Source organism: Trachypithecus francoisi, unplaced genomic scaffold (genome assembly GCF_009764315.1).
Source record: "Trachypithecus francoisi isolate TF-2019V2 unplaced genomic scaffold, Tfra_2.0 Lachesis_group2, whole genome shotgun sequence".
NCBI classification, from domain to species: Eukaryota; Metazoa; Chordata; class Mammalia; order Primates; family Cercopithecidae; genus Trachypithecus; species Trachypithecus francoisi.
The window spans coordinates 52,426,079-52,447,578 of record NW_022681465.1 but is presented as its reverse complement, the minus strand read 5'-3'; the positions used below and the strand labels follow the sequence as shown (position 1 = coordinate 52,447,578).

Genomic DNA, 21,500 nt, shown 5'->3' with positions numbered 1-21,500 from the left:
AAATGAATGAGAAGTAAAAAATGTTCTTAAAGATATAGTCCATTTTATAATTCTCTAATTGTTTCATTAAGTTGTGGTTTATTTGACAACTTTCATTAAATTAATATTTCTTTTTTCTTTTTTTTTTTTTTTTTTGAGACGAAGTCTTGCTCTGTTGCCCAGGCTGGAGTGCCGTGGCGCGATCTCGGCTGACTGCAACCTCCGCCTCCCGGGTTCAAGCAATTCTCTGCCTCAGCCTCCCGCGTAGCTGGGATTATAGGCACCCACTACCATGCCTGGCTAATTTTTGTATTTTTAGTAGAGACAGGGTTTCACCGTCTTGGCCAGGCTGTTCTTGAACTCCTGACTTCGTGATCCATCTGCCTCAGCCTTCCAAAGTGGTGGGATTACAGGCGTGAGCCCCCGCGCCCAGCCTAAACTAATATTTCTAACCTGTGTGGGTACAAGTCTGCTCCCTACCGCTTTTCTTCCCTTTCTCCTCTTTTCCTTTCAGATCTCCTGCAGTCTGGAGCAACACACATACACTCAGACATAGACACTCACACACACACTACCAATACCACCACCTCTACAATTACATAGCAGAGTAATAATAATAAGTATCTACTAATTTGAAAGGTTTTGGTAGTACAGAAATACAGGTTTAGCATTTGCAATGTAAATAGCAGACTTGTTACCTGCCACACTGCCTTTTATAGTTTAGTAAATTTTATTTTAAAAGTTATTTTAAAGTAAACAATAAAAATGATAATTTCATCTAGAGCTAGAATTGAAAAGAAATTGTGAAGGCTCCAAAGACTGTTACCTAGTATGAATCATGTAGAAGGGGCTGTTTTCAGAAAATGGTTTAAAATTTTTTCAGTAAGCTGTGAAGGAAGGTAACTACAGAAAGCGCTCCATGATCAGCTTTGTGTCTAGTTGCAAAAGTGGGCCTTGAATACCCTCATTTGTGTGTGCTTAATGTGGAGTTGTCTGTCTTTATGGGATTTTACACAGCTGACAGCTAATGCAGGTGTTTAAATGCAAAATCTGACACTGACGTTTTCCCCTAAATGACACTTCAATTCATAAATTATATGAATATGAGTAGCACTATTCATTTATGAAATAATGCAGCTATCACTTAGTAATGCAATTCAAAACATCTTTCACTTTATTTAGCCATTTCCAACCCCATTACATGTGACTATGAAAAGAATAAAAATTGATTAGACAAGGAGTGAAAAGTGGGCAAAAGCATTTCCCAGCATGTTGCCCGTCTCATGGCAAAATGATGGAGCTGTAGTATTTTATTTCCTATTGAAGAGATGCTTCTTGCTTAGGTGGCCTGTTTCTGATTAAAAGTATCTTTGTAATATTGCATTCACTTCCATAAAAAGAATATGCTCTGTGCCAGGAAAGAGTCTGGTACTAACTGCAAAAAAAAAAGATGTTACTGCGGCAAGACAGGATATTCCTGATTCTGAAGCTTGTAGGAGGGGGGGTCTGGAAAATGCAGCACATCATTTCCCTGTAGCTTCTACTTTCTCTGTGTTGGGTCAATAATAAAAGTGGAAATGATACAACCATTACCAGCAGCTAAAACATCAATGATAGCTATAATTTTTTCAAGGTTTTCCAAATATTATTTTCTTCAAATATATTATTTATAATTGTCAAAACAACCTGGAAATGTGGAATTATTATCCTGTTTTACAGAAGTGGACTTTGCGGCTCAGCTACATTAAGTGACTTGCACAGCTAGGTAATGAATGCTAGACCCAGGTCTGTCGGGCGCAAGCCCATGCTCTTTCCACTTTCCCAGAGAGTGACTTTCTCCAGAATGTCAACTCTTCATCTCTCATTCTTGTAACTACATAATTTAGGGTTTACAGTGCCTGTGTGAGAAAAGGTAGAAAGCTCCCACTGACTTCTTCCCCAATGTGGTTCACAGGCCTGTATGACAGGGGAGCTCTTTGCTTGTTTTCACAATTTTTTGAGATTTCTAATGAAAGCATTTTGCTGTTTAGGGTTTTCTTTTCTTTTCTTTTTTTTTAGTAAACTAATTTTTTATTCATTTTAAATAGGTTTTAAACTTCTTTTGTTTGCAGGGGCTTTTAAAAGGAAAACTGAATTAGGTCCACTTCAATGTCCACTGATTTCTTTTTATGAAACTTGTATGATGCTGGCAGGTCATTTCGAAGCTCTGCTATAGTATCTATCTTGATTTTCCATTCCACAGCTTTCTTTTGAATACGTTCTCTAGTTGAGGATTTGTGTAAGGAATATACTGCTGTTCTTGCCATTTCCAAAGCAGTCTTTAGAAAAGCCATATCTGTCCCTTTATTATTTTTGGTCCCAAAGGGAGGATTCATAATCACTGTATCGAATGACTTGGACATTCTGTTAGATAATACGCACACATCACATTGAACCTTGTCAATATTTGTTAACTCAAACTCTTCCACATTCCTATTAAATATTTCCAATGCATCTTCATCTATGTCAAATCCAACACACAACCCTGCTCCTAACATTGCAGTTCCTATGCTAAGTACTCCACAACCACATCCTAGATCTGCAACGACTTTATTTTCAATGTCATCATACGTGTTATGGATTGTATAGAGCATACATGCTGCAATGTGCTGCCTGGTAGGATACTGTTCTAGAAGTAACTTGGGCTTTTCGAATCCATCCACTTGCTGCAGGCGACTCTCTAGTTCCTTAAGCCTTAATTTCTTCATTTTGTTTTAAAGTATGGACTCGTAGGGTTTGAAGGCACAGGATCTCTTGGGGCGACACGCACCTCAGCCGGGGCCAGAAGCCAGGGTTTTCTTTTTGAATTTTGGGAAACATCTAGATGCAGATCTATTCTATCGTTTTTGGGAAGAGAAGGGAGAACGCATGTCTGTCTCTCTGGTGGCACTTGGGGAATGTCATGCTGGCCAGTCATTCATCCTCCATGAGCTCCGGACTCAGACTGTGGTGTACTCATGCAGGGAAGCAATCGAGAAGCAACACAAATTAAAGTTCTGTGAAGAATAGCTTGTCAAAGGATAAGAGACATATTTTACATTTACTTTTGTGAAATGTGGTATTTGGGACAAGGATCTTGCATTTTGAGCAGAATGTTGCTAATTTCTCACATAGTCTTTATTAAGTACAAACTCAGCGGGCAGTGTACAGTGCGAGGAACATGTCCCAGGAAGGTTGTGAATTACACTGCCAGATGGCCTCAGCTCCCCACGGGCTGCTCCAAAGTCATACAGATTCTTTTTTCATTAATTTCAAAATTTCCCTAATATTTTCATAGGTATAAGACTTTTAAAGGGGGAAAATATCCATTTTAATAAAAAAAGAAAATAGTAAGTTTGGACATACACATTTTGCAGGTGAATACAATCCTATATTTATTAAAAAATGAACACCTGATATGATAATATCTATATTCAAAATACATTTACATTTGTAATGCATCACTTATTAGAAATAGGTTTTTTTTTTTTTTTGGACGGAGTCTCGCTCTGCCGCCCAGGCTGGAGTGCAGTGGCCGGATCTCAGCTCACTGCAAGCTCCGCCTCCTGGGTTTACGCCATTCTCCTGCCTCAGCCTCCCGAGTAGCTCGGACTACAGGCGCTTGCCACCTCCCCCGGCTAGTTTTTTGTATTTTTTAGTAGAGACGGGGTTTCACCATGTTAGCCAGGATGGTCTCGATCTCCTGACCTCGTGATCCACCCGTCTCGGCCTCCCAAAGTGCTGGGATTACAGGCTTGAGCCACCGCGCCCGGCCAGAAATAGGTAAGTTTTATCATTGCTTCCCTCTCAAGATTGTATGCTTATTAGTGGCAGACAGAGCTTTATAGACTAGCTGCTTCTGTGGTCTATTCTAAATATGACATGAAACTTATTACATAGAACTTCCCTCCTTTTTCTCTTTTATTTCTTTTCCAGAATCGTATGTAATCCTGATTCTGAATTTTCATCAGCTGGACTCTTTACCAGGTCTGTACAGGAAAAGGTATCAGATTGGATTCTCAGGCTAAAAATGCCATAGTTGGAATGAAAGGAAAGGATTTAAGTAAACGTAGCCAACACCGAAAAACTTTCAGTTAAATATAGACAAGAAGAATATAAAATAATGGGTAGAAAGAGAATGTGTTTCTTTGTTTTAAAACCCCACCCTCAGGCTTGTAACCATAGTATAATTTCTGAAGCAACTGTCGTGGATATATTCTGGAAGACCAAAGAAAAATTAATCCTATCCGTTTTACATTGATATAAATTCGTTAGGTCTGTATACTTTTTCCTTCTATTGTGCAGAATCAGAAAGTGGTATTCTTGAAATTATTAACACAGTACAGATGGCCTATTCTAATCAATCTGGTTTCTTCACAGTCCATGAACACATCATGTTTGCTCCACCTCAGATGGGTTGTTCTGTTTCTGTCTATTCACCTGTCTCCGTTCCTGCCTCCAAGATCCACATATGACACTTCAGTATCACAAAGTCTACTCTAGTGAGCTCAGCCTTCCCTTGCTTAGAAAAAGTGTAGCACTTAATTGTTCTTTAATACTCTTTGCTATGCTACTCTTTGGTATGAGTTTGTCTTCACAACTATATTGTGCCTTCACAACTATATTGTGGGCTCGCTAAAGCGAAGGAACCTGCCATATACGTCCCTCAGCACAAAGCAAAGCTTGGATTCTCAGGAAGAACTCATTGACTTAGAGCCTGCTTTCTGCGATGTTATTTTTTATTGTTTTATGGAGGGTGATTCTGCAGAGCATAAACTATGTCCTTGAAACCAAGCACTGTTGGGAACTATATTAATTTAGGAAACATGGGCCCTATTTATTTACTGTTTCAATATACTGAGTCGGATGTACTAGCAATCACACAATCTGGCAGTATTTTAAAAATACAGTACTTCTTCTGCATGTTTCAGCTTTGCTCCTTCCCTGATGACCTTTTGGAAGCAGTGGAGTGGCTCTAGGAGAAGAGAAGTACTTGTCATGCTCCGTCAACTTCTAGAACCTGAATTTAAAAACTGAAAGAGATAAAGAATTCCTTTTTTCATTTTCTTAAAGAAGAAATACCCTCTCCACCAGTACAGAAAAGCATCGTATAGGCATACCTTCTTTTACTGTGCTTAGCTTTACTGCACCTCACAGATAATTGCAATTTTACAAATCAAAGGTTTGTGGCAACCCTGAGCCAAGGAAGTCTATTGGTGCCATTTTTCCAACAGCACGCACTCACTTCATATTTCTTTGTCACATTTCAGTAATTCTAGCAATATTTTAAACTTTTAAATTATCATATCTGTTATAGTGATCTGTGATCAGTGATCTTTGATATTACTATTGTAGTTATTTTGAGGAACCACTAACCACACCCATATAAGATGTGAACTTAATCTAGAAATGTGTGTGTCCTGACTGCTTCAACAACCAGATGTTTCTTTGCCTCTCTCCCTCTTCTTGGTCATCCCTATTCCCTGAGATACAATATATTGAAACTAGGCCAATTAATAGCACTACAATAGCCCCTAAGTGTTCAAGTGAAAGGCCGCATTGCACGTCTGTCACTTTAAACCAAGAGCTAAAAATGATTGAGCTTAGATGTCAAAAGCCAAAACAGGCTGAAAGCTAGGCCTCTGTGCCAAGCAGTTAATCAAGTTGTGAATGCAAAGGAGAAGTTCCTGAAGAAAATTAAAAGTGCTACTCCAGTGAACACACAAATGACAAGAAAGCAAAAGAAACTTCTTGCCTATATGGAGAAAGTCTCAGTGGTCTGGATAGATAAAACCAGCCAGAACATTCCCTGAAGCCAAAGCCTAATCCAGAGCAAGGTCCTAACTCTCTTCAGTTCTTTGAAGACTGAGAGAGATGGGGACACCAAAGAAGAAGAGTTGGCAGCTAAAAGAGTTTGGTCATGAGGTTTAAAGAAACAAGCTATTCCATAACATACCAGTGCAAGGTGAAGCAGCAAGTGCTGATGGAGAAGACGCAGCAAGTGATCCAGAAGATACAGCTAATATCATTGATAAGGTAACTATACTAAACAACAGATTTTCAACGGAGATAAAACAGACTTCTATTGGAAGAAAATGCCATCTAGAATTTTCATGTCTACAGAGGTGAAGTCAACACTTGGCTTTAAAACTTCAAAGGACAAGATGAATCTTTTTTTTAGGTGCTCACACAGTTGGTGACTTACAAATGGAAGCCAGTGCTCATTTACCTTTCCAAAAATCCCATGTCCCTTGAGAATTACGCTAAATTTATTCTGCCTTTGCTCTATAAATGGAACAACAAAGCTTGGATGAGAGTATATCTGTTTATAGCATGGGTTACTGATTATATATATTTTTTTTTTCTTTTTTTGAGGCGGAGTCTCGCTCTGTCTCCCAGGCTGGAGTGCAGTGACCGGATCTCGGCTCACTGCAAGCTCTGCCTCCCGGGTTTACGCCATTCTTCTGCCTCAGCCTCCCTAGTAGCTGGTACTACCGGCGCCCGCCACCTCACCCAGCTCGTTTTTTGTATTTTTTTTTTTTTTTAGAGACGGGGTTTCACCGTGTTAGCCAGGATGGTCTTGATCTCCTGACCTCGTGATCTGCCCGTCTCGGCCTCCCAAAGTGCTGGGATTACAGGCTTGAGCCACCACGCCTGGCTGGGTTACTGATTATATTAAACCCACTGTTGAGAGCTACTGCTGAGAAAAAAAAAAACATTTCAAAATATTACTGCTCATTGACAGCACATCTGGTCACCCAAGAGCTCCAATGGAGATGTATGAGGACATTAATGTTTTCATACCTGCTAACACAACATCCATTCTATAACCTATGGATCAATAAACTATTTCACCTTTTAAGCCTTATTATTTAAGAAATACATTTTGTAGGGCTATAGCTGCCATAGATAGTGATTCCTCTGTGGATCTAGGCAAAGTCGATTGAAAATCTGGAAGGGATTCACCATTGTAGATGCTACTAAGGACATTTGTGATTCATGGGAAGAGGTCAAAATATCAACATTAACAGAAGTTGGGAAGAAATTGATTCCAGCCCTTATGGATGACTTTGAGGGATCCAAAACTTTAGTAGAGGAAGTCACTGCAGATGTGGTAGAAATAACAAGAAAACTAGAATTAGAAGAGGAGCTTTAAAATGTGATTGAATTGTTGCAATCTCTCAATAAAACTTGAATGGATGAGGAGTTGCTTCTTAGTGAATAGCAAATAAAGTAGTTTCTTGAGATGGAATCTACTCCTAGCGAAGCTGCTGTGAGCCTTGTTGAAATGGCAATAAAGGATTTAGAATATTCCACAAACTTAGTTGACAAAGCAGTGAGAGGGTTTAAAAGGATTAACTTCAATATTGAAAGAAATTTTACTGTGGGTAAAATACTATCAAACACATTGCATGCTACAGAGAAAGAATTCAAAAAAGGAAGAGTAAATCAATGTGGCAAACTTCATTGTGACCTTATTTTAAAAAATTGAGGCTGAGCATGGTGACTCATGCCCGTAATCCCAGCTCTTTGGGAGGCGAAGGCAGGGGAGAATCACTTGAGGCCAGGAGTTCAAGATTGACCTGGATGAAATAGTGAGACCCAGGTGCTGCAAAAAAAGTTAGCTAGGCATGGTGGTGTTTGTAGTGTAGCTACTTGGGATGCTGAGGCAGGAGGATTCCTTGAGCCCAGGAGTTTGACACTGTAGTGAGCTATAATCATGCCACTACAATCCAGCCTGGGCCACAGAGACAGACCATATCTCTTCAAATAAGAAAGAAAGAAATTGTTACAGCCACCTCAATCTTCACCAGTCACCACCCTGATAAGTCAGCTGCCATCAATAATGAGGCAAGACCCTCCAACAGCAAAAAGAATATCACTCATGAAGGTACTGATGATAGTCAGCATTTTTTTAGCACAAAGTATTTTAAATTAAGGTATGCATATTTTTTTTTTTTTGACATAATACCATTGCATACTTTTAATAGACTACAGTATATTATAAACACGACTTTTATATGCACTGGGACACCAAAAAAGTCGTATGACTCACTTTATTGTGATATTTGTTTTATTGCAGGGGTCTGGAATGGACCTGCAATAACTCCAAAGTGTGCTTGTAATTTTAGTCTCCCTTAGAATTACACTCATTGAATGAGAAGGTGAAATGCTACTTATAGTAGCATTTGTCAAGGTGGACCTATGACATATTCCTGTTTTTTTCTTTTCATTTAGAAGCCTTCTGATTTCAGTGTGTCTGAGATGTCATGGTGCATACGAGGCCTATATAGGACCAAGGACCCAGGCACTCTTAGTCAAGGTACATTTCAATAACGTATTGTAAATAGGGCTTCTCAGGCAATCAGGTTCTGTGGAAGCTTTGAGTTAGATAACGGATCTAGTAGAGAGTAGCTCAGAGTAGCAGGGGTTGGGACAGATTAAGTCTCAGGCAGAACTACTGCCTAAATCAATAACTCTGACACAAAAATTTTGTTTTTTTTTATTTTTTTGAGACAGAGTCTTGCTCTGTTGCCCAGGCTGGATGCAGTGGTGTGATCTTGGCTCACTGCAACCTCCGTCTCCTGGGTTCAAGCTATTCTCCTGCCTCAACCTCCTGAGTAGCTGGGATTACAGGCATGCACCACCATGCCTGGCTAATTTTTGTATTTTTAATAGAGACAGGGTTTCACCATGTTGGCCAGGTTGGTCTCGAACTCCTGACCTCAGGTGATTCATCCACTTTGGCCTCCCAAATTTAAAATGTATCCAGATTAGTGTTGAAACGTCCATTGTTTGAAGGATGTCTGAGCAGAGCAAAAAAAGGGCAAAGCTATCTTGCATAAGGGATACATAAAGCTGGAGCCAGCCCAACAAAAAGGTACTGCCAGAAACTCTATGAAGAAACTAAAATATAGGTCCTTTTGGCCTTAGCAGGGATTATGAATGAGAATGAGAGATTTAGGCTAAAGGCTTAACAGCTAGGTCAGACCCACATGTAGATGTGGGGTGGGGATGGGGTAATCTGAAGTCTGATGCTGTCACAAATATTCTGAAAACTAAATCCATCCTGAAAATGTTGGGGCACATGGGCAGATCTAGCCCTGACCTTCCTTACTGGGGTGTGATATCCTCTCAAACTGCTCCCTGATCTCATTCTCATTGCCTCAGGGTTCCACACTTAGCACATTACTGGCCTCACTCATGGCAGTATAGAGGTTATTGAGAACTCTCAGAAAGACTCCTGAGAAACCAGGTAGGTTTTGGCTTTGACTTGAAGACGGCATTAGGTGGCCCAAGACTGTTTAGCCAAAGTAGTTCTTGCCTCTGTCCTAGAGTGAACCCAAAGCCTCAGTTGCCAAATTACTCCCATGGGTCTCATGGGCTTTCCAAACCGCAAAGGCCCTCTCTGGGCAAGAGTTTGACTCCAGGATTAACCTCAAGCTCAATGTATTTCTTTGGAATCCTTCTGGCATGGAAACAGCCTTCCCCTGGTAGGCAGCCCGTGTGTGGTGCAGCGTTTCTCAACACAGCACATTCTCCTTAATGTATGACTTCAGAGGGAAGGTGGGGCTAAGGCTGGAGGGCTGAGGTTAGAGGTTTCTCAGAAATGCCTGTCTTACAAAGCAGTTATTTTTCTCAGTTGAATGACTTTGAGCCTATTGCTTTCATTTTCCTCAAATATCTATCAGTGCCTTGTACCTTATGAGCAAACAAACTGAAACAGAAAGTCATTTTTAAGTTAATTTTATATTTGGTACAGGATTAGAAACTGCGCTGTGTTCACCCACCAGCTATAGTCCGTAGCACAGAAGCCGTGCCTGCTCTTCCAACACATCCCAGTGATATTCAGTTAGAAGGGGATTAAGGATAAGGGGGAAAAAAAGGTCAGTATCTATTTGTAGGTAATTCTCAAAGTTTCCTTTCAGAATCTCAATTAGTTCTTCTTTCTTGTTTTTTTTTTTTTTTTTCCGTGTGTGTCATGGCCTTAGATTTTTTGGAAATACTAACATCCTACATTCTCATCAACAGCCATGGATCAAAATGCCAATTACATTTTATTGCAGTGTCCTGAGCTGCCCAGTCACCTCATGCTAAATTTAGGTTTAAATAAATAGAACATTTTAGTTCCAGTGGTACTAGAAAGCAGCTGGAATAAAGACGAGTTGGTGTATTATTTTTGTACTGCTGTAATATGAAGGATAATATTGAGAGTTATTTTTGGTTTTGTTGTTTTAAACTAAACAAATATATTTAAGATACTGATCTTTTTCATGAAAGATCCTGAATAAATTAAATATATAACCAGATCTAGTTTCCATTCTGAAAGTCCCAAGTAGAAACAGAATTGCCAGCCTCTTAGCCACTTTAGAACCTTTGACTATGTTCAATGGCACACTTCTGGTATTATTCTCTAGTTATTCTTGTGGGCGCATCTTCTCTCTCCAGCAGGTGCCTAAGAAGAAGGACTCGTGTTCTTCTTCCCTGGACTACCTCTGGGAGCACCCACCATGGACCTGGTATACAGCAAGAGAGTCAAGAAATACTTGCTGAAATAATTTGCCCTTAATATAAAATTAAAGTTATAATATCTAGACTTACTTTTAAAACACTATTTTGGCCAGGCGCGGTGGCTCACAGCTGTAATTCCAGCACTTTGGGAGGCTGAGGCAGGCAAATCATAGGGTCAGGAGTTCAAGACCAGCTTGGCCAACATGGTGAAACCCCATCTCTAGTAAAAATATAAAATATTAGCTGGGCATGGTGGTGGGTGCCTGTAATCCCAGCTACTCGGGAGGCTAAGGCAGGAGAATCGCTTGAACCCAAGAGGTGGAGGTTTCAATGAGCTGAGATCGTGCCACTGCACTCCAGCCCGGATGACAGTGCAAGATTCTGTCTCAAAAAAAAAAAAAAAAAACCCGAAAAACACACACACACACACCAAAAAAACACGATTTTTTGAACATATATACATGTATGCAGTACAAAATATAAACTTAGAAATAAAGCTTCTCTTACCCCTGTCTCCTAGTAACCCAGCTTTCCTCATGAGAGGCCACTAGAGACTTCCCGTGTAACTTTTCAAAAATACTACATTCGCTTTTACACATCCACTTAGAGAAATATATATGTATGTATCAAATGCCAGAAAAGTATATACATTATCCTGCACTTGATTTTTTTTTTTCACCTAATAATATATCCTGGAGAATGTACCATGAAGCTAGCACATTTGTTGTTTGCATTTTTTTAAGAGCTGCATAAGAATACAGTCTATGGATGTACATTTCCCTAAACTTATTACTATTATAATTATGTCATAGCAATAGTTTTGTACACATGCCATTTTATAAAGGTGTAGGGATAAATACCTAGAGATAAAATTGCTTTGTAAAGGCATTGACAAATTGCTGTCTACTAATTTTCTCTCCAACCAACTTATAATGCATGTGGTGAGTATTTCCTTGACATGCCCTGTGATACCCAAGTGAAGAATGTGACATTATTAATGGCAAACACTTACATGGTACTTAGTCTATGCCAGGCACTGGTCTATGTGCTTTACATACATTATTTCAAATAAGACTCACAGCAACCTTGCAAGGGAGGCCTTTTCATGATCTCTAATTTACAGTTGAGATAAAACATTTTTCCTTAGGTCATCCAGCTGGTAAATAGCAAATGACATCTGAGTCCAGCCTGTCTGGCTCCAGGAGTCAGCTCTTTTAACCATGGCCCTAAACTGTGCTAATTGTGACACTTTTTCGTAGTTATTCTGTATGAGATAAAAGAAGAATTTCTCAAGAAATAAATGTTCTACAGTTGAATAAGGAGGACTGTAACTCTCCTTGTTGCAGTCCTTTACACTGACCGAGTTCCTCCCCATCACTTCCGAAAGAATTGAGCTCCTCATTCACTAGCATGTTCTCTAACGTCAGTGTGGTCATAATTTAGGGGGATATAGATGTGCATGTAGATGAACCTCTTATTTCCTTGGCCTCTCAGTCTCAATGACCTTACCCTCTACTGTACCTCAGGTCTCTTTTCCTGTCATTATAAATGACATCTACATGTTGTCATCATCAGTAACTGCATATCTTTTATCACGTCCATTTTAAGCTTCCCATCCTCAGACCAATAGTTCCTATTTTTCTCAGCCACTCCCTCTAACATCCTTACTCTAGCAGACCTTTCACCCCAGTGAGCTCTTCATTCTTTTGATTCTATCATATTTTTCATTGTCTACCCCCACACTGATGCCCTCATTTTCCCCCTTATGCAGCAGCTTAGGTTTCACAGTCCATTGCTGCAATCATTCTTAACAAGCCTCTTAACATAGCCTCTTAACAAGTCTCTCTGCTCTCTTGCCCCCTTTCAATGTATTCTCAAAACAGCAGGTGACTCTATTAAAATGTAAGTGAGATTAAGTAACTTGTCAACTTAAATGCTCCAATATCCTCCCATTTTACTCAGAAAAAGGCAAAGTACTTTAAATGGCTTATGAGGTGCCACATAGCATCTCTCACTTTATTTCATATAATTCTCTCACTTCCTTACCCAGCTTAAGCCACACTGGCTTCCCTTTGGTTTCTCTGACTCTCCTGACTGGCTTCTGCCTTGAAGCCTTTGTATTTGTTTTGTGCCTTTGTCCAGTACCTCCTTCCTCCAGACAGCCACATGGCACCCTCTGTCACTTCCGCAATCACAAGCAAGGTAGCATTGCAAGTGTGATAATTTCAGTGGCAGAAGTCAGATGTGCAAATATTTACTTTATTAATTTTTGCTACTGAGTTTAACATCGTACATTTCCTTTCATGAACTGAACATTTAATCAAACTCAAATCACTTATTGTTAAAACATTTTGTTAAGTTAGGAAGCTTTCTAACTTAACAAAAAATCCTCTTTCTCATACTCTTTTCCTCGTAAGTAATATAAATTGAAGATAAGAGCTTACAGATCTAACATAGGAATGGGGATGGATTTGTTCCAGAGCGATAGGCTCTGTAGAGATTGATTTTTGCTTGAAATGTATACTTCCTATTTAGCTGTTTGCAATTTGTTTGTAACAACAAAGGACTGGAAATTGCTTTGATATCTATAAGTAGAAGATGATGCCTGGCATATTTACGTGATAAAAGACAATATAGCCATTAAAAAAATCAGTGAAAAATATCTGAAAATGTTGACAAGGAAAGATTGTCAAACGAAGTGAGAAAGAATTATAAATAAGAAAAAGATATAGAGCAGTGTATATGAAATGATTTCTATATATTTTATTTACATATAGCTAAATGATATTCTAGTTAGTATGACATAAATAAATAAATAATATTTATTTTAATTATACATGAGAAACCACGAAAAGTTTACTTTGGGAAAAGAGTGGTTAAGGAGACTTAGTTTTTATTTTTTATTCTATTTTTCTACACTTTTATTTTAAAATCATGCACATATTTTAAATTTTTGTTAAAATTTTAAGTTATACTAAAATATTAAACTGCATTATGTACTATGAACTTATTTGTTATTCAGTAGACAGCATATCACTTTCAGACTCTTACTGAGAATGTAGTACCATACCAGGTGCTGAGGCCATAAAATAAGAAGAATAATTGTCCTAAGGAAGTTTAAAATGTGATAGGTGACATGGACTGGCTGTATCCCCATCCAAATCTCATCTCGAATTTCAGTTCCCATAATCCCCACATGTCGTGGGAGGGACGTGGTGGGAGGTCACTGAATCATGGGGGTGGTTACCTTCATGCTGTTCTCATGATAGTGAGTTCTCACGAGATCTGATGGTTTTATAAGGGGCTTTCCCCTCTTTTGCTTGGCACTTCTCCTTCCTGCCACCATGTGAAGCAGGATGTGTTTGCTTCCCCTTCTGCCATGATTGTAAGTTTCCTGAGTCCTCCCCAGCCATGCTGAACTGTGAGCCAATTAAACCTCTTTCCTTTATAAATTACCCACTCTTGGGTATGCCTTTATTAGAAGTGTGGTACCAGACTAAGACAATAGGGAAAATTCGATTCATAGAAACAACAGGAGAAGAGCAAGAAATGCATATCATTCAAGCCAATGTCCATGCAGCAGATGATAGATAGCACATGAATTGAGACAAAGAGAACCTTGGCTGGCAGGTGCCATCAGGTAAAGATGATGTAACCTGAATTTGGTGTTAAAGAGATGTAGGAATTAGACTAGAATAAAGAAATTGAGAAGATAATCCAAGTAGAAGTAATATGGATCAGAAAGCTTTAATAAGGCCACAGGTAAGAAACCAGTAAGCTGAAATGTTGTAGAAAGGTGGATAGGCACCAGCATGAAGACTGATAGAAATGGATAGAGAGTGGGGAGGAAATAAGTTTGAAGACAGAGAGAGAAATGAAAGCCTGAGTATTTCAGTCTGAAGTGGAAGAAAATAATTTGCATATAGAGAAAAGGATGAATCCAAAATGTAATGAAAAAGAAAAAAAAAAAACCCTCTCATATAGAGCCTGATTAAACATTAGCACAGTAAAATGATTTTCAGAAAATAAATATTTCCAAAAAATTTTCCATTGCTCTTTGGGCACATATTGATATAGATAGATAGATAGATAGATAGGTAGGTAGAAAGAATACCATGTCTGTACAAGTAAGAGCTGAAGAATAGGAAAACAGTTTTATAAAGGCTTTGGCAATACAATTAGAGATAGAGGTGGATGCAAGTAACTATAAGTCTGTTAACAAAATTGAATATAAATTCCAATCTTATTTAAAAAAAGCAGGAAAACAAAATAAAACATACTAAGAATAAATGCTGGCAAAAATTTAGATATAACAAAAAATATTGATAACTTGGGCAGACAGAATGAGAAAAAAATACACTCTTAACTCATTGTTTCTATGAGGAAGGAAATGAATGGTTCTTTTGAACTCTTGATGTAATGCTTCAACCTTGACTCTAGACATGAGGAAATAAAGTGTTGTTTTCCTGGATACTTCCCCTGAATTGGCCCTGCCCTCCAGGATGATGTTAATAGAAGGGTGTAGAATCCAAGAGCTGGGCTGACAAGGGCAGGGAGTAGAATTCAAGGTCTAGAATGATTACATTGCCCTGAACTGTTACACAGAGTACCAGAAGACTGAACATCTGCCTTTGCTCAAAAAACATTTCCTAATATGTAGGGGTTCCTTGCTTTTACACTGTTGGTGGGAGTGTAAATTAGTTCAACCATTGTGGAAGACAGTCTGGCAATTCCTCAAGGATGTAGAAGTAGAAATACCATTTGACCTGGCGATCCCATTACTGGGTATATACCCAAAGGATTATAAATCATGCTACTATAAAGACACATGCACACATATGTTTATTCTGACACTATTCACAATAGCAAAGACTTGTAACTAACCCAAATGTCCATCAGTGATAGAGTGGATTAAGAAAATGTGGCACCTATACACCATGGAATACTATGCAGCCATAAAAAAGAATGAGTTCATATCCTTTGCAGGGACACGGATAAAGCTGGAAACCGTCATTCTGAGCAAACTATCACAAGGACAGAAAATCAAACACCGCATGTTCTCGCTCATAGCTGGGAGTTGAACAACGGGAAGACATGGACAAAGTGTGGGGAACATCACACACTGGGGCCTATCGTGGGCTGGGAGGCTGAGGGAGGGATAGCATTAGGATAAATACCTAATGTAAATGATGAGTTGATGGGTGCAGCAAACCAACATGGCACATGTGTACATATGTAACAAACCTGCACATTGTGCACATGTACACTAGAGCTTGAAGTATAATAAAAAATAAATAAAATAAAATAAAATAAATAGGGGTTCCATTAAGCAGCAGTGCCATAGTAACTAGATGAGACAACTTGGATGCAAAACTACAACTCCATGATTTATTACTTAGCATCTACATCAATCTAAGTCAGCAGGAGTAGCAATAAGTCTGTGATACCCAGAAAGTCTTTCTTGTGCTTCATCTTATGAGTGTCACATTCTTCTCCTTCATTGACACCTATCTTAATCTCCATTAAAAATCATTTCCAGACGTCTTCTAGACTCTCCTAATGTGGTACTCCAAGTACATATGGCTCCTTTAATTATTGTTTACTTCATTTGCATCTGGATTTCTTTTCTTTTCTTTTTTCTTTTCTTTTCTTTTTTTAGATGAAGTCTTGTTCTTGTCCTCGAGGCTGGAGTGTAATGGCGCAATCTCGGCTCACTGCAACTTTCGCCTCCCAGATTCAAGTGATTCTCCTGCCTCAGCCTCCTGAGTAGCTGGGATTACAGGTGCCTGCCACTATGCCCAGTTAATTTTTGTAATTTTAGTAGAGATGGGGTTTCACCATGTTGACCAGGCTGGTCTCAAACTCCTGACCTCAGGTGATCCACCTGCCTCGGCCTCCCAAAGTGCTGGGATTACAGGCGTGAGTCACTACGCCTGGCCTGCATCTGGTTTTTCTTATGAAAATTTATTTTAATACAATAAGGTTCTTTTGTTAAATCAATACAATAAGGTTTTGACTAGAACTTTTAATGCTGCCTGGTCTGGTTTCTAATATGCTCTGGCCTGCCCTTTTATGGTATCCTGAATAAGGGCTCTGAAAATGTCTACACTCTCATCTCTAGAATCCATACATTTATATTAGATGGAAAAGGTACTGTCCAGATGTGATTCAGGTGTAGACCTTGAGATGGAGAGATTATCTTGGAGTATCCATTTGAGCCTAATCTAGTCACATGAGCCTTTAAAAGAGGGGGTAACTTTCAGCCACAGTCAGTTACAGAGAAGTGCAGTGTGAGAACAAATCATCACTGATTTGAAGACAGAGGAAGAAGGCTATGAGCCAAGGAAAGGGGGTGAAATCCAGATGCTGAGAACAGCTCTTAGCTGACAGTTAGCAAGGAAACAGGACCTCAGTTGTACAATTACAGGAACTGAATTCTGTCAACAGCCTAATTTAGTAAGGAAGCAGATTCTTCCCCAGAACATGGCACTCCAAAATATGCCACTTTGGCATAAGGATGATTTTGAGTTGAAGGCTTTAAGATTTAACAGATGCAGAAAGAAGGCTTCCTTTATCTGACCAAAACAGAAGCTTTTGAGAAATGACGGCTGTTGTGAACTCTCTCTCCAGAGGAAGTTTTGTGTCCATGAAGAAAGAGGAAAGTTGGCACCAAGATGACCTTTACAGACAAGCCTCGCTCTATTTGTTTCCTGCTTCTATTTACCTTCTGACAGTTTGCCACCTTGGAAGCCTGAAGCCTTTTGTTTTGTCACTTCTCTACAAATATATTGTTCTTTGTTAAAATTGTTTATGTGAGCCCAAGTTCTAACCACTGCTTTGAGATGCCCACCTCTAAGTTTCTCCCAGGTGTATTCCGCGAGCATGTGTTAATAAATGAATTCTGCTTGCTTTTCTCTTGTTAATCTATTTTCTTGTCAATTTTATTCACACGACTTCTCACCTACAGAAACTGTGAGATTATAAATTTGTGCTGTATTAAGCCAATACATTTATGGCTATTTTTACAGCAACAGTAGAAAATGAATACACCTTCCTTGTGTGGTTAAGAGAATGCAGGTTATTCCCTGGGTTTTACTTTTCTCTGTTCTTATTTTATTTTTCTTTTCTGCTCAAGATAAAATGAATAGACACAATTCTTCATTTCATAATCTTTCAATTGCTTCTGGCCAATTCTGATGTTTATCTGTGTAGTATAAATAGATTATCTTTCTGATAAATGCATCTCACTCAACATAGAAGTTAAATAGTGTTTAAAGAATATAATTTAAAATAGGATAAATATGATATAAAACAATGGAAAATATAAAAACAACTGTTTCTATATTTGTTTGACTCTATCGGGGTCCATATTGCAGAAATTAGAAAATAAAACATCAATAAAGCATCATTAAAAACAAATAGAAATTATTTAGCAAGTAAACAGAATAAGATAAAATATTCATATTATAATAAGAGATGTAAATAGGAGAGATTAGTCAGTAAAACAAAATTCAATGACACACTTAAAGAAACACAAAAAGATTAAGCGTTAAAGCAATTACAAAAGCATATCTAATATATTCAAATTATAAGAAGGCACTGAATACAATCATATTGGAAAATGAATAAAAACAAAAAATGCAAAATAAGATAAAAGCATTCTTCTTATATTATTAAACTATATAATTTACACACAAAATTTAATGACAATAAGTCTTCTATTTAATAAAATTTTATCAAAGTGTATAAACTAAAACTGTTAAGGAGGAATTAAAAAACAAAAAGTTAAGGATTTAAAAATATCTTGCGGTATTTGACAAAAGAGTAAAATATAAGTAATGGTAGCTGTGCTCTGAGTTGAAGAATATGATTTACTTAAATATACTAAATATATTTAAGCATATGCCTTATAAAAAGATACGAGACCTTTGTCTTTTTCCAGTGCCCATTAATTAGCATGCTAATAAATTCCCGAAAAGAGACATTTTATAGGTCTTCTTTATAGGACCTTTTCTTAAGGTCATATTCCTTAAAAAACTGCTTTATTTAATATTACAAATTTGCAACAATAGATTAACCTTAAAAATATAATCATTTAGAAATATTAAAATACTTTACTTAGTATTTATTGCCTTAAGGTAGAAATCACCATTATAATACAGAATATTTACAAATCAATAAGCATAAGGAAGCCATATGGCATCTAGCCAAGGGAGCACTCAGAGGAAAATTTATAGGATTAAATAAAAAAATAGGAAACTACAGCACGGATAAGAGCCATCAAACAGGCAAATAAGACAGATGGTATACGCTTTTCTAGGGAAATGTAAATTTAACCAAAATTAGTTGAAAGATAGTATGACTAAATAAAAAAGATAAATGCAATTCTTGTTTAAAAATTACCCTTATGAAAGTTCTTCTGACCCCTCCACAAAACCACATTTGTTCTACTCTACCATAAGTCTAATGCCATTCTAAGAAAGGGACAGGAGAAATTTATATGTGGGTATAGTAGATGGTTGCCATCCGTGATTAGTTCTAGGCAGCAATGGGCAGACTTCTCTAATAGAAATGTGTACCCCAATAATACACAACATGCCACCCTAAGAAACACAGTTCTTTAAAAGTTCACCTGCCTCTTAAAGATATGAACTGTCAAGACTATTATACCTAGATGAGTTTATTGGGTTTCTTTACTCCACAATGAAAAGAGCAATGAGGCAAAATGGACCATTACTGTGGTTTTGGTTTGCAAACACTTCAAAGACCTTGTCCCCTCTTCTTTCTCCAGCATTGCTGCCGTAATCAGTTCTTCCCAAGCTTCTACCACATTTGCACAGGTGTAATCTGATGATACCTTGGTTTGGCTGGCTACACACACTTCTGGCCTCTGTTATAGATTTCTTTAATGTGGAGGTATGGGATGGCCACTGAAACTCACTTTTTACTTACACATTTGTATCCTAGAAGTGTGGGAACATTAGTGCGCAAGGATTATCCTCTACCAAAAAGGGAGGAGAACATATGGCTAATTGCTTCCCCTCTAATCCCAATATTGGAAGGCAATTCAGTAACAAGCTCTTGACCTGACTTTCACTCCTTCTGGGTTTCAGTTGCCCTGCTACTCATTCCTTCTACCCGGATCACTTCCTCCAATTAGTGGTTAGCTTTTTCTATGGATGTTAAAAATCACTGACTAGTAAAAATTAAAGGAATTAAATTCCTCATGAAGAATTCTACCTACTTCAGGGGTAGAGAGAATGGGTGAAAGAATGGAAAGAAGAGCATTTTTCAGTCATTTCACTTCATTTTGCTTTCACCTGTTTAGTATTAAGTAACAAGACTAATTTGACAATCCCTTCTCATGCCCATAAACTCTCACATCCAGGAGAGTTAGAAAATATTCCCCTTCAATTTTTAAGAATGAATCCTGTCTGATGCTACCAATGTACGTGAACTATATTAGTCTTTAAATATGTATCCCTTTTTCAAAGCCATAGGTTTAGAATAAAAGGTTAAAAAGACACATTTCAGGAAAGTCAGGGATGAAATGACAGAAGCTTTGCATGAAAGCCCTTTGGCATTCTTTCAGAAATTTTAAAACTTATTATTCAGCAAGAGAAAGACTGTGTTAATACTCTCTGTGATTTCAGAGAAATTAACACTTCAGCAGATGTCAACGATGCTTTTTTTCTTTAAGTGAAGGCCTTGCTCAAATTCAAGCTCTGGAGCAAATTTTCTACAGGCATACCCATAAAGCATTTATGGACTATAATGAAGGTCTATTGTAGGAAATGTCTGAATTATCCAGTTTGGGGAAAAAAGAAAAAGCAAACATTAAAAGCAATGGGGATGAAATATATGAAAGCCTGTGGTTTACATTTTTGTTCACTATTTTTTTCCACTCCTCAGATCAGAGGCTTTTTTTACAGTATGCCATAAATACATATTTCTGTTTTATAACGTATGTGTTATTGCACCATGGGTGACCAAACAGAAGGTTTTTGCTTTTGTTTTTGTTTTTCCTATTGACTGCTAGCTGTCTGTCTTGCCAGTAGTGTTAGAAATGAACAAAGCTGTAGACCTCAAACTTAGGTTATCAATCCTGGGGACAGTAATCTGCTCAGAATTTAGGGCTCTGAGATAGGTCTGGATCTGTCCAATTATAATGTCAATCCTGAGGGAGAAGAACCAGAACACAAGGAGGAAGAGTAAGCACCAAGCTGGAGACAGATTCAGGCAGTCAGAAACAGTGGTGCGCTCTGATCTTGAATGATATTTTAGATTACTGTTTCACTCTTCCTTTCCTTGAATGTGAAGAGACACTGTAATTGTGTAGCATAAATTTTCAAGTCTCCATTTTGGCTATAGGGAAAAGTGTAAGAATTCCAATTAGATTTTACGTTTATCTTTACCCTTTTTAGTTCCCCGCTGTGAGTCAAGGGAATTATATATGAGCAGTAGTTAATTGTCCAGGGGTTAGAGATATCTATTATTAAGCACCAATGAGTCCAGAAGTACAACCTATTTCAGAATCCACACTCTATTCTAATTTTCCTTTGGGTCGGGGAAGAGCAAAGCAATGGCATGAATTTAAATTCTTGTTCCACAAGAGAAAATAATGTCCAAGAACCAAATTGTTTTTCAAAAATAATCAGCTCTCCAGTTGGCTGGGTTCCATTATGGATTTACTCCTAATAGAGGAGCTGCAGAGGTAAAAAGTGTTCAACACATCTTAGAATAGAGGCCGCAGATTACTCTGTAGTCTATTGCAGCCACAAGAGAAGTGCATGCATATGCATCTCTTTATATTACTAGAGAGCACTCTATGGGAAGGATCTGGTGGCACTTCCTAAATTCCCTATAGTCTGCAATCTCTGAGATTTCCTTTTCTTACAGTTTTACGTTTATAGACGAAAAGATCTAAACAGCTTTGCAGTTTCCTAGTTAATCTGATCATTTGGGGCAGGCAGATTAAATAATTCAGGTCC

The 21,500-nt window shown here is 38.1% G+C and overlaps 1 protein-coding gene across 1 annotated transcript; it reads right to left on the bottom strand.

Moving 5' to 3' along the window:
* Window positions 1–2,026: 2,026 nt before the first annotated feature.
* LOC117064441 (methyltransferase-like protein 5) lies at window positions 2,027–2,805 on the bottom strand. The gene has a single exon (XM_033178587.1). It carries the CDS (start codon window positions 2,724–2,726, stop codon window positions 2,097–2,099), a length of 630 nt encoding a protein of 209 aa, XP_033034478.1. The 5' UTR covers window positions 2,727–2,805; the 3' UTR covers window positions 2,027–2,096.
* Between the last annotated feature and the right edge of the window lie 18,695 nt (window positions 2,806–21,500).

Bases quoted from the DNA above. Each gene is read 5' to 3' on its own strand.
- LOC117064441 (XM_033178587.1), bottom strand. From the start codon at position 2,726: ATGAAGAAATTAAGGCTTAAGGAACTAGAGAGTCGCCTGCAGCAAGTG.